The 13808-nt window shown below is 36.8% G+C and overlaps 1 protein-coding gene across 2 annotated transcripts in view; it reads left to right on the top strand.

Annotated features, from left to right (window-relative positions):
• The window catches only part of FBXO9 (F-box protein 9), a 21838-nt gene extending 8030 nt beyond the window's left edge, over positions 1 to 13808 (top strand). For both annotated transcript variants that reach the window (XM_005441868.4, XM_055713259.1), the window contains 9 exons: positions 1367 to 1466; positions 4638 to 4768; positions 7679 to 7793; positions 8477 to 8595; positions 8886 to 8976; positions 10005 to 10100; positions 10853 to 10946; positions 11731 to 11885; positions 13209 to 13808. In XM_005441868.4, coding sequence (XP_005441925.1) covers positions 1367 to 1466; positions 4638 to 4768; positions 7679 to 7793; positions 8477 to 8595; positions 8886 to 8976; positions 10005 to 10100; positions 10853 to 10946; positions 11731 to 11885; positions 13209 to 13317 — 1010 coding nt within the window. In that variant the 3' untranslated portion in view covers positions 13318 to 13808. The remainder of the gene's footprint in view (positions 1 to 1366; positions 1467 to 4637; positions 4769 to 7678; positions 7794 to 8476; positions 8596 to 8885; positions 8977 to 10004; positions 10101 to 10852; positions 10947 to 11730; positions 11886 to 13208) is intronic.

Genomic DNA, 13808 nt, shown 5'->3' with positions numbered 1-13808 from the left:
GACCTGGCCCATGTCACCAGAATCCAGCTGGCATTTCAGCCTGCTTCTGAAATCTGCTGATACTTGACATTTGTGAGACAGTTATATGCACCAGCTTGCTCATGTTTAAGTACAGTACAGGCCTTCCTGCAAGATTAAATGCTAAAGTTGAGACTGATCTCTGTTTAGCTGGCTGCTGGTATTCCTCATCCTCCCCAGCCAAAGGATATTACTTGTCAGTCAGCAGCCCTGACATAAATTTAAGGAAATAGAAATGCTTACTTGCCCAAGCTCAGGCTTCTGAGACTCATTACTGTGTCATATTCTGAGCTCCATCTCACTGGTGTTTTACTTTGGGTTTGGTTTTTAAGGTCCAAACTGAGGGAGAGTTGCCCTCTGATCTTGGTATTTCCATGCAGGAATACAAACAGATGTATAAGTACATCTTAACAGTGGTATTAAAAGAGACTGTGGATACAATGAATCTGCTTAAATTAAGAGGGACCCACAGAGTTAACTCAAGAAAGACGTTCTACAGTTTAAATAACAGTTTGTTCCCACAGGGTGATTTTCCTGGGTCTATTTCTCTGCTCAGTTTTCGTAGCATCTTTGGAGTGTTAAAGGCAGAAGTACTTTCTCTGCATGCTGGAAGAAACCCAATCTGTCAGTTTTTCTTTCATGCCCCATAGTCTTGTGCTTGCTACATAGCTTTTTGAAAAGGCTGCTTTCCTCCAGTGAGGTTCCTCACTCACTGTTTTGCGTGGGCTTGCTTCTGTGCCTTCTGTGGTTTCCAGGGTTTTGCCACAGTAAAATTTACTTGGTTTGTGTCTGTTGTTGAAATTTTAAAATTACAATAGTATTTTGTTGATCTTTCTCACCTTTATAATGTTGTGTATGTCTGAATGACTGTTTGTACTGTACTGGGGATTTAAAGTACCTGCATCATCTTTAAAGTTCTCTTTCATGTTCCTCATTGTTACTTCTGAATATAATGCCTAAAATCTTTATGGCTTGTTAGGAATGCTTTGTAAGTGCTGCGCAACAAACAAAATCAGGACTTCGCAATATTTTAATGTAAAATTTTGTATTCCGTAATTGAATTTATAGTAGTTAAGGTAAATCTGTAAAAGTTGAAACACTACTGAGAGAGTTCTTTACTCTGAAAGAGTACATGAAGTTTTTAGTTTTGAAAATAGGTGCTTATGTGCCTCTCTTCTGTATTGATTTGAAACCTAATCAGTTTAGACTAAGTAAGATTTACTACTAGGCAAAGGCATTTTCCACCTTTTTAGTGCTTTTAGCTGAAGTCATCTCTCTAAAAAAAAATCTGCCTTAATAAGCCAGTATAGGCATCAGACACGTTTAAATGTTAAATCTTTATTTTCAGCTATCAAGTTTTATCGTCTAGCCATGCAGCTTGTACCTGACATAGAGTTTAAGATCACCTATACAAGGTCCCCAGATGGTGATGGAGTTGGAAAGAGGTGGTAAGTATGAAAATTTGCTAATTAAGTGCATAAGAGTACTAAAACTTGAAATTTTGTTTCTAAAACATAAGAATTCTGTACTGTGATAACACAGTTGTAAGTCTCTTAACATTTGGAAAACTTGTGTGCTTTCATTTGAATAGAATGCTTCATAGAAAGTTTACAGATGCATTAGTCCAAGGAGGGTTTTTCTGTAGTCTAGTTCAAAGAAGGTAACAGGCTTGTTTGGAACTAGTTAAATTCAAGTGGCAGGATTACAGATAGTTAGATTGTTTCTTAAGAAAAAGAAGCACCAGTCAGTTTATTAATTTTGATTTCTGATTTTCATATTTATGAGTTATACATTTACAATCATCAACAAAATTGCAAATGGAGAAAAGATGAGGAAAAAGATTGCTACCATGGAATAAGTGTCATAATTAAGCAGGGGAATATACTACTGCTCTTGTGCTAACAGAGCCAAGTGGGAGCATTTCCAACAAGTAGAGCAATATATTTGGAAGCTCATAGACTGTAAACTGAGTAGTCTAGCCTTTCATCATTACAAGCATCAGAATACTCCTAGCCTCAGCACAACAGATGTGTAGCGGTTTAAGGTTGGCCTAACTTGATTCACGTTAGGCCCAAAACTTGTTATAGCTCAGATAGTGTAGTGAAGACAAGCTTATGAAACAGAGCTTCCCAATTCAGTGCTTACTGATAGCAGCCATAGATGCTGCTGATAGCCATGAGAAATCAAAAATTTAAAACTGAAAATAAAAGAGGAAAGTACACCCCTGTCTGTGTGGTATTATAGCTCAGATGTGTTGACCCAGGGCAGGACAGCTTCAATGCAGTTGTTGACTCAGTATAAAAAAAAAAAGAGTAAGATGAGCCAAGTGCTTTATTCACATCTGTTACTTCAGGTTCTGAATGCATTGCTAGCATGAAATCTTTGCTGTGCATTTGTGCACTAGGAAAAGCACTGGATGACAAAATACAGCCATGTAAAAATCTTGTTTTTCATAGGATTATTTTTGTATTTTAGCGTCCTTTTCCATACTCCCTTCATCAAGCCTATCTGACACCAAGTTGGGTGGGAGTGTTGATCTGCTTGAGGGCAGGAAGGCTCTGCAGAGGGATCTGGACAGGCTGGATCAATAGGCTGAGGCCAGTGTATGGTGTTCAACAAGGCTCAGTGCCAGGTCGTGCACTTGGGTCAAAACAAGCCCTTGCAATGCTACAGGTTTAGGGAAGCGTGGCTGGAAAGCTGCCTGGCAGAAAAGGAGCTGGAGGCATTGGTCGACAGCCAGCTGAATATGAGCCAGCAGTGGCCCAGGTGGCCAAGAGGGCCAAGAGCACCCTGGCTTGTATCAGAAACAGTGTGGCCAGCAGGGCTGGGGCAGTGATCGTCCCCCTGTACTCGGCACTGGTGAGGCCGCACTTTGAATGTGCTCAGTTTTGGGCCCCTCACTACAGGAAAGACGTTGATGTGCTGGAGCGTGTCCAGAGAAGGGCAACAAAACTGGTGAAGGGTCTGGAGCACGAGTCTTATGAGGAGCGGCTGAGGGAACGGGGGCTGTTTAGCCTGGAAAAAAGGAGGCTCAGGGGAGACCTTGTCACTCTCTACAACTACCTGAAAGGAGGCTGTAGTGAGGTGGGTGTCAGTCTCTTCTCCCAAGTATCGAGCGATGGGACAGGAGAAAATGGCCTCAAGTTGCACCAGGGCAGGTTTAGATTGGATATTGGGAAGAATTTCTTCCCCAAAAGGGCTGTCAAGCACTGGAACGGGCTGCCCATGGAAGTGGTTGAGTTACCATCCCTGGAGGTATTTAAAAGACGTGTAGATGTGGCACTTAGGGACATGGTTTAATGGTGGACTTGGCAGTGCTAGGTTAATGGTTGGACTCGATCTTAAAAGGTCTTCTCCAACGTAAATGATTTTATGATGCTATGAATTTTCATTCAGTTTTGTAAATGTTCCTAGAACTATGTGACAGTGAGGGAAAACCAGCCAGTGCTCTTAGTTGTCTATAAAGCAGTATTCGTAGAGGTGTGTTTTTTGAAGAGATTCTAGTTGTGGTGGTTTTGCTGTCTGAATTACTATTTTAGGTGTTTAATACAATCTTGGTAAGAAAAAAAAATACACAATTTATCTGAAAAAAACAATTTATAACATGGCCTGTAGGTACTGGGACTGGCTGTTGCATTCCATCAAAATAAAGGTGTATATTGAGTGCAGCATCTTACTGTAGTCTTAGTTACGACAGGCCCAAACATAATTGTCTTCTCTATAATACCGTAAAACCCATTGGTAGGTCTGCTATTTGCTTGCTTATATTCTCAGCTCATTCTATTAAGCTTGTTTAGAGGAGAACTGAATAATATTAAAAAGTGACTGGAAGATTTCTTAGCTAGCTTATATACCAAGTCAGAGGAAAAATGTTTTGTAATGAGATCAAGGAGAGTTGTGTAGTTTGTGGTTACTTGGTGCAAGCAAGCATGCAGCTATTAAAGGATCATATTATGGCATACAACTTAGATTTAGTTTTTTTTGAATGTGGTAATGTTCTTTTATCACTTAGTAATCTTTCAAGTTTACTGCCCAATAGCAAGTGTATTGTTTCTGTTCTGCTACCTTGTTCTTGCTCCTGAAATTTTTTTTCTCTGCCTGTTTACAGGATTCGTGAAAAGTTATTGATGAATAAATTCACTGAAGATCACGCTTCAGTGAATAACACAAAAGTAAAAAAAATTAGAAATTCCTTCATTGTTTTCAGTATCTTACATCGTGACAAGGATTACAAAACATAACTTTCCATCAGTGATAATTTATTTCCTGCATGCAGTTTATCTCAGGCAAAGTAAAGGATGAGGTTTGACTTTTCTTGTGGTCAAGCAATTCTTCAGTGACTTCACTAAAAAGAGTGTACTTTAAAAGCCGAAAAGAAACTGAAATTGGAATTACATGAAATAAAAAGTTGTTGCTGTCAGATGGATTCCAGGAAAATCTAAATGAACTTCATAAGATGGCAGTAGTTCTTTTGTTGTGTGATAAAATGAGGTTGCTTTAAAACCATACAGGAAACAACTATATTGATTGAGGGTAAGACAGTGGATTGATGCCAAGATAACGACATCTGTTGGTATGTTTTGTCCAGTATCACAGTGTTGGCATTCCCCCTTTTCTAGTGTTGAGGATAACAAAGAGGATGACAAAATGGCTGATCTCCTGTCGGATTTCCAGCAGCAGTTAACTCTTCAGGAATCTTCAGTCAAACTTTGTCAGCCTGAGGTTGATGTCAGCCAGACCCATATCTCAGGTACGAGTTAAGATACACTGTAAGAGTTCAGAGGCAAAATTTATGGAGATGTTCACTCTACTACAACATTTATCTCCTTCATTGTAAAGCCACCTTTAAAGAAATACACACAGTATGTCTTTATTTACTGTTATAGTTAGATGTGAAGGAAGAAGGATCATCAGCTGAACATATCTTTTTCTCATACGTGAATCTGCCTTTGTCACACAAGCTTTTCCATATAGTGCTACTACTATATAGAATTTTTCAGGATCAGAGTCATACTTCAAAGTATGCAACTTCTAGGAACAGACTTGCTAAAGTAAGCGTATTCCAGTTTTCATTCCAGTTCATATTGAAAAAGTGAAATGTGGGTTTTTTCCTGTTTGGTTTGCAAATACTTACAACAATTCTTCAGTGTGAATAAGAGACAGTTGTCCTGTGAATAATACACATATTTGCATTTCCTTTTTTTATCTGATCCTGTATCAGATTTTTACAACAAATATGTTTTCAGGTTCAGCAAGACTATATAGTATAGCTAGAAAGACTTTTGGAGGTTAATGATTTTCAGTGCTTTAGTTCTAGGGCAGTCATACTGAGACTTCCTTATGATATCTAAATTGTAGAGAGCGTATATAAGCTATAAACTCTCTTAAAATCAGATGCCTTAAAGCATGTGTGTTTTGCATCCCAAATTATGAGTTGCTCTTGGAAATCTTGGCCTGATCTCCTCTTCTGCTTCAAGGAAGGAAAATAAAATAAATGTAGCATGCTGTTCAAGTAGAAGCATATGCAAGTTTTTTAAAATTTTATTTTTATTTTAACAACTGTGACGTTGTACGCTTGAGAAAGCATTTTTTGGTTTTTTTGCCAGTAAAGTCAAGATGTTATAAACATTACTATAAAATGATCTCAGGAGATGTCTCTTTTGAGCAGCAATCTTAAGTCTCTTTCTAGTTTTATTTTATGCCTTCCTGCCAGTCCTGTGCTACAGTGTCTTGTTTACTGACTCTTTTATAGTGGAATGAAAACTGTTAAAATCATGATGTCTGCTTCAAAAGTTAGTAGGCTGGAAAGCATCCCCCTTGGTCACCACAGTAGTACAATAGTCATGGAACTCAGCAGCCCAAGGAAAACTGAAACAATGTGAAGCAGCGGATTTGGCTGAACTGATTTCCTCTGTTCCATTTTACATTTTATTGACATTCATAATCTTAGAATACTGGTTAATCATTAGTACAGGACAGAATCGAACCTCTGCTCTGTAACTGACATACTGAATATATTTACTTCCCCTCCCTAGTATATGAGTAATTTTTCTTAGCAGTTTTCTTTTACATGAGTAAAGCTTAGGACCAAGATAGTATTCTTCACCAGAAATACTGTAATATTTTTTTACAGGGTGTGCCAAGTATCTGAAGCAAAGTGTCTTCACAATCCCTGGTTTATTAGAAACTTAGAAACATGGATGATGAAATAAACAATCAAAGGCTTTTTGATTTTTGATCATTACTGACTCGTAACTATCAAAATGGAAGATGTAGACCTGCTAGCATTAATAAAAGATTTTTAAGCCTTTGTTTCTCCCATTCTGCAAGGCACCGAGAGTTCATATACCGAAGAGCTCCTCAGCTGACAGAGACTGTTTTGTACCTTGTAGCAATAATCTGCACAACTTTTGTTTATACTGGAACATTAATTTAATGGTTGCAAATATAGGCAATATAGCAAATTTGTGACTTCTCAATAATAAAACATAAATTAAGTGAGATTCATGAAACAAAATGTGTATTAAATGAATCCAGAAACTGGTGGCCCATGTAATGTCTGTACTTTTTACCATGTTAGTATTGTGAAATGTGAAACTCAAGTTTCATCAGATTTTATAGCAAAAACAGTCTTGTTGGATTTGTGGGAGTGCAGCAATGCAGGTTTTTTTAAGAAGCATATTTTTTCAGTAAAAATAAGAATTCTGTTAAATTGCAGTCTCTACCATATTTTTTTTAGCTAGTTACCGTTTAATGTACCTTTGCACTACTCTTGCTGTTTTCTCCATTTGATCTCAAAGCAGTTTATTCAGTTATACTGAGTAAAATCATCAAGTCTTTAGTGCATGTGGTGATACAGTTGAAGCTGTAGGCTCTGGAAAGCAGCAGTAGTTGAAAATAAATGAAGTGTAATTCCTGATGGTATAAGATCAGTAAACAAACTATACCCAGCTGAAACAACAGAGGAAACTTAGGGAGGCAGAAAGCTACTAGGCAAAATGCGGCTTAGTATTCCAGAACTTTTTTGCTGAATTTTTAATGCTAGGAAAATTATCATATGATCTTGTGGTGGTGCTTTGATAAAGATTCTGTCATTATCTTGCATTACATTAGAAAAAAACTTTCAATATGACAAAGCTGTGTTATACCATTCCCAACCACTGGATCTGCGCCACAAAACAGTGTGATATCATATAAATTCCATAGTGGCTATGTTGTTTTAAGACCTCCTATGCAATACTGAACCTGACCAGAGCTTATTTAGCATGTCATGCAAAAGCAGTGTGCTTTGAGGTAATGTTAACACACTAGGTCAGTTTGAAGAAAATACTGCTTCACAGGCACTGTGGATGTGCAATGTCTATGTGGAATTTTTGGTATAACATCTTACAGTTCTGGATATTTGTAGTCTTCCTGTCACCTTACCATAATGCACTTCCAGCTCTTGATTTTTGTTCTTTTGTTATGCAACTTTTTTCTAATATATAGTGACTTTTAAAATTAAAGATACATTTTTTTGTTCGCTGACATTTGGCTACAGTGTGAAAAAACAGGATTTTTTATGGAAAGTCAGAATTTCAGTAATTGTCAAACCTGGAATTTTAGATAACCTGTTGATCTGTGGGTTACCATCTAACAAGGATTTGTTTACTCTTTGCAGTGTTGCCTATGGAAGTACTAATGTACATTTTCCGATGGGTCGTTTCGAGTGACTTGGACCTAAGATCATTAGAGCAATTATCACTTGTTTGTCGAGGATTTTACATTTGCGCCAGGTATTGTAGATAACTTATCGAAAGTGAAGCTTCTTTCTGCTGTAAGGAAGACAAAAGAGCTTTTTATGCTCAAGCATATTTGAACAGTATGTAGAGATGAATAATAAGTCAGTAGAGCAAAACTGTCTGTGTTGGAAAGGTGGATTTTTTTGGTGTTTTGTTTTTTTTTTTGCTGTTAAGCTGCTAAACAGTACACGTAGGACTATGTCCTGCTTTTTCTTCCCATGGGAGTTTTCCTGTTATGCCCCCCACAGCATTAATCAGCTTTTGAATACACCACTAAATGGTATGTTAGATGGATGACTTCACTGTAATAAAAAGTGTTGCTGAAAGTCTTACTTGCTTTACCTTGTTCGAAAGTCAAGAGTTGCAAAGTCTCAAAAATAACGTCTGTTGTGTTGTCATCCTCATATGCTCACACAAAGTGCCAGGCTGCTGCAATGTTGTTCTGTACTTGGCTGAAAATGGCATTGTGTTCTTGAATTTCACTGGGAGGAGGAAGTGGCTTGAAACACTCCAGGATTAAGTAAAATAATGATTTTAAATTATGAGCTACTGTTGTTCAAGGAAGTTTCTTTTGGTTGCATCCAGACTAAATAATGGGAGTTTTACTTTACTATATAAAAGCTAAACAAGGTTTGCAGGAAAGTTACGTGATTTGCTTTTTTTCTCATTTTCACTAGAGATCCGGAAATCTGGCATCAAGTCTGTTTGAAAATATGGGGCAGGAGCTGCAATAAACTTGTTCCGTATGCCTCTTGGAGGGAAATGTTTTTGGAAAGGCCTCGCGTTCGATTTGATGGTAAGGTGTACTTTTGGAAATAGTTTTGTCATTCATTTACTGCATGTAACCCATGACAAAAGTAACCAAGAAGGGTATGATGTTATGATGTTGTTAGACTTAATCTGAATTTGTTAGGGCTTTTTAATCTGTAGAATATCTGTAAAGAGAAGGGAAAGGTGCAAGGGAGGAAAATAACTTTCACATATCTGAGTAACAAAAGTAAACTCAAAATGATTACTGGTTTTTTCCATCTTAAATATTTTGTGTACTTTATTCTGTTCATATACTTGTATCTTCCTTTCCTATAGGTGTATATATCAGCAAGACAAAATACATACGTCAAGGAGAACAATCTCTTGATGGTTTCTATAGAGCGTGGCACCAAGTGGAATATTACAGGTAGAACTGTAGTACAATGAGTGAGTGAAATGTTTCTCTCTCTTAAGTTCTTTAAATCCAATCCCTGATATCACAAACATTAATCATACTGTAAAACTCAATGGAACTACTACTGTGTGTAAAGCTATGTGTAGTTTTTGAGAATTGGTCTTAATAAATAGGATTTATTGTGATAATTAGAGATGGACTTGGAAACACATTTCATCCTCAGTTGCACAATTTAATGTGGATAAAACTTAAACAGTAACAACAGTAATACTCATCTACAGATTTCTTTCCCCAAATCATTTCTGCTTTAAATTTCTGATACAAGAATTCTTTTCAGTAAAGGGGAAACAAGTGGTTATACAAGAATTGTCTTTTAGCTTACTTGTAACCAACTGTAAATAATAAAGAGGCTAGGCTTTCTTAATTTGCTGTAAATACTTCGCCATTTGTTTCCTTAGCCTGTTTTTTTGCCGTTCTTCATCTTGCTGTTCCCAGCGTTATATTGTTCCATTCTGTTGTCACTTCTGAGGCTGGAAACTGTTAATAGATGCCATCGAATCTTGTGGCTATTTCTGTAGTCTCACAAGCATCATCATCAGAATATCAAAGTACTGTAAAAACTGATCAGATCTCAGAACCTGGAAAAGTCCTTATAACATTGTCCATTCTGTACTGATACTGTACTTAAGGTTTTGTTGGATTTGTGTCAATCCATGCTGGGAATGGAGACTCTTACTTGAGGTCAGTTCTGATTCAAGGATTAGCTGCCTTGCTGTCACAAGCTGCCTTGCTTGACAAAACTCTTGAACTTCTGTCCTCTTTCATAACTGTTCATAACTTGATCTCTTAATCTTCAAAACTCTCTTTTGATTTCTGATCCCTTTGTTATATCACATTTGAAGAAATGCGTTTTCAAATCCTATTACTTAGTAAGTTTTGTATCTTTCTGGGAAATATCCTGTAATTAAAAAGAACCAACAACACCACAACAGAAAAAGGATATGTTTTCTAGGTTTTTATTGTATAATTATTTTTTGCAGATATTTGAGATTCTTTCCAGATGGTCAAGTTATGATGCTAACAACTCCTGAAGATCCTCCATCTATAGTTCCTCGCTTACGGACTAAAAATACAAGGTTATTGAAATAAAATACTTTGCTGTACAGTTTTCATCTCACTTTTACCTGGCAATTTCTAATTACTTTTGTCTTGGACTCTGTGTTCCGGCTTAGCAAAATAAAAGTAAATGTACAATGTTATTTGTATTGTGTTATAGATGTTTATAGTTCTCTTCTGAGAACTAGAAAAATTTTGGTCTTTACGCAAAGGTATCTTTCATTTTAAGGTCCTGGTACTGTAATTAGATTTCCTTTGCGGGTTATGTGATCTTAAACTTTTAAAGGAAGTAGATGAAAGAATACATGCTATTACCTCGGTGGTTTTAGAATCCTTTTAAAAATGGTCTTTTTATTATTGACTGCCTTCTCACACTTCCATGACTTTTTGAAGGAAAGTGAAGATTTTGGTGGGATGTGACTGAATTATTGCTTGATTTCTTTTTGATGTTTGCACAGGCTTGTTAAAACCATATAAAATTGTTTGCAACTTCAGAACAGGTTTGAGCTGTTCACCCAAAGGCCGAAAACATTTAGCAGTAGGCTGGGTAGAACTGGCTAACTTAACTTCACTGTCCATCCGGCAAAATTAAAAGCAACTTTCAAAAATTTTTTCGTCATTTGATATCGTCAATGAGGCTGGTACTTTACTAAATGGAAATAAAAAATGGTTTCCTTAATTATGATATGCAGCCTGTCTTCTTTTCATTGCTGATGTTTGTGACAGAGAATATTTTTGTGTCCTTGACACTGTCCTCCTCTTAACCTTCCAGAACAGATGCAATCTTGCTTGGCCATTATCGCCTTTCCCAGGAAACAGACAATCAAACCAAAGTATTTGCTGTAATAATGAAGAAAAAGGAAGAGGTAGGTAACAGAATAGAATAGAGGAAAAATAGTTTACGGAGGGGGCTTTTTAATAAGTTCTTTTCTCAGACTGAATATTTTAAAGTCACCTGAAGATTATACCAGAGGATTGAAAAATGGAATTAATTTTTTTTAATGGTTTAAAAGTAAAATAGAAACAGGCATGGTGATTTGTCTTACGTTTTTTCCCCAAATCTGTGTTTATTGTTTATTAAAAGATTATATGTTAATAATCTTTTTATTAACACAGATAAGTATCTGGTTTGCATTTGAGCAGCGGTTCTCCTCCCTCTTAGACTTAATCGCCATGCGGGGTACTATTAGGTAATTTGTTAGCATTGTTAACAGGAGGGAAGGATGAAGAGGTCACTTTTGTAGATCAGTTTTGACTGTGTGCACTTACGTTACACAGCATTAAATAGAACTAAATAAGCTGTGCTCATTAATTGAACTCTGAATGATTTGGTCAACAAACTTATATCACAAAATTTTCTGACTAACAAAGTGTCTGTCAAGAGAAAGTTGTGAAGATGTAGAAGTCTTAACATTACTTTACAGTGAGTTTGCGTAGTTTGAGTGGTGTCCTCCATGCTTACCTTACTTTCTGTGAAAACTTCTTCCATAATTAACATCTAAATTGATGTGTTTTCAAGGAATACCAGTACTTGCTTTTACGTGTGAATGTTTAACAATCTGTTCTTACAGTTACTTAGGCCTCAGGATAAATAGTTGCACAATGTGTTTGCTCTTTATAGGTCATGAAACTTCTTTTCTCTTTGCACAGAAACCAGTTGACTACCACAAATACAGGTATTTCCGCCGTGTTCCTGCGCAAGAAACAGATCACAGTTTTCATGTAGGACTGCAGCTGTGCTCCAGTGGGCGCCAGAGGTTCAACAAACTTGTCTGGATACATCATTCTTGTCACATAACTTACAAGTAAGTAAATGGAGAATTAAGTTCAAAGAAGGATACTTAACTATAGAAACACAGGTGACATTAGTTTGCCCGATACTAAGTACAGAAGATATAAGGACTGTGAGACTTAGGAGGCTTCAACAAAATGTTCTGAAAACAGTAACTGGTCCTGATTTGATAAATTGCAATGAACTTTTACTTTAAGAAATCGCAAGGTTTGGTAACTTTTTATAATGGTATAGGAAGTTTCCCGAGTGGTGGAACTGCAGCATTTTAGCCATTTAAAGGATTTATACACAGTGTTTGAATGACCTCAGAACTAAATCAGGGTTAAATGACTTAGTGTGGTGCTAGTAAAGGCGTGTAGAAAACATACATTCATTAAGGTATATTGCTTTTCCTGTGTGGATGTGCAGGGTAGAAGTGTCTGCACCCATCATGTGCGAACTGTAACATTTGCAAACTATAATCCAGAAGTGCAAAATGTGGGCGTGTGACCAGCTGTTCTGATACTAACCAAGCAAGAGCCATAGCCACTGTTCGTGCACCTGACACCCTATAAATTACTGGCAAGTTGGCTGTGCAGATGTTTGATGTTGGCATTTACGATGGATTTAGGCCTTGTCTTCCAGTCTTAATCTCTGTATTCAGTGTTCTTACAGGGGCATAGCTCAGCTATTGAGCTGTAAGTATATAAAATCTAGGAAGTAAACTACTGCTGGTTGGGAGTATAGGTAAATTCCATAAACAGAAAAATGGCTTTTATAAAACCTAATATTTTCATACCTGATTTACGGAGAAGTGGCAGTATCACACACATTCTTTTCAGAATGAGGTCTCTGTACTGCTCAGGTTCTGTTGTACCTCTCAGTATACTGGTGTCCTTTGGAAACTAGAATTAAGGTAAGTATACGGCACAGCTAGGAGGAAGTATGCTTTTTGTCACTGATGTTTGGACATACTTAGGTTTCTTTTAAAAGTTTTGTAAACACAAGTTTTTGCTGTCACTCTGCATTCTGAATCAGGGTTCAAAGTAAAAACAAATGAAAGGGGATTTTTTTACTTTGATATTAATGTCATGATTTGAGTGCCATCCTGCGCTGTTTCAAGTGTTCGAGCTAATAATAAGAATGTAAGGGGAAATTGGTTTCTTTGATATTAAAATAGAAGCGTATTCTACGTAGTGTGATTTGGCCAATGTTCAGATGCTTTCAGAATGAGGCAGTATGAAAGACAAATTCAGCTGTAGTATGGTGTACACACTGTATTGTGGAACATGATTGCATTATTGAGGGACTTAACAGCAATTTGTGCCTAATTTAACTTTTACAATACCCTTTGCAGATCGACTGGTGAGACAGCTGTTACTACTTTCGACATTGACAAAATGTACACCCCTTTGTTCTTTGCACGAGTGAAGAGTTTTACTGCATTTTCAGAAAAGCCGCTCTAAGAAACACCTATTCCTCTCACAACTCTTGCATGAATAAAAGGTTGTAGCTTATGAGCACTTAAGTTATAAATGTGTATATATTTGGAACATTTTAAAATTCTGGGGAAACTCTTGAAGGCAGTATGTTCTGTTTGATTGTGATTGGCTGGGGTTTTATTTTGAGATCAAGTCTATGGCTATTAAAATCCTTTGTGACAAGAATTTGATAGCAAAGTTTTATTGTTTGGTTTGGTTTGTTTTTTTTAAAACAGATTTTATAAATCAGTCTGCTTAAAATATCAGTCTTCATCTGCCTGGACATTGGTTTGTCCAAATGGAATTGTTACAGGAAAATCTCACTGTCCATGGGACAGTGTGTGTGGTCTCTGGTGAGGGCTTGAAATGTGAAGGGGAGAAAGTTGTCTTATATCTGTTAAACTGTGTGACTCAAAAGAACTTTGAATAAATGTCTTCTTTAAAAACGTAATTAAACTTATTTTGTTTGCCTTTAA

The sequence above is a fragment of the Falco cherrug genome, chromosome 6 (assembly GCF_023634085.1).
Source record: "Falco cherrug isolate bFalChe1 chromosome 6, bFalChe1.pri, whole genome shotgun sequence".
NCBI lineage: Eukaryota > Metazoa > Chordata > Aves > Falconiformes > Falconidae > Falco > Falco cherrug.
This window is presented reverse-complemented; position numbering and strand designations above follow the sequence as displayed.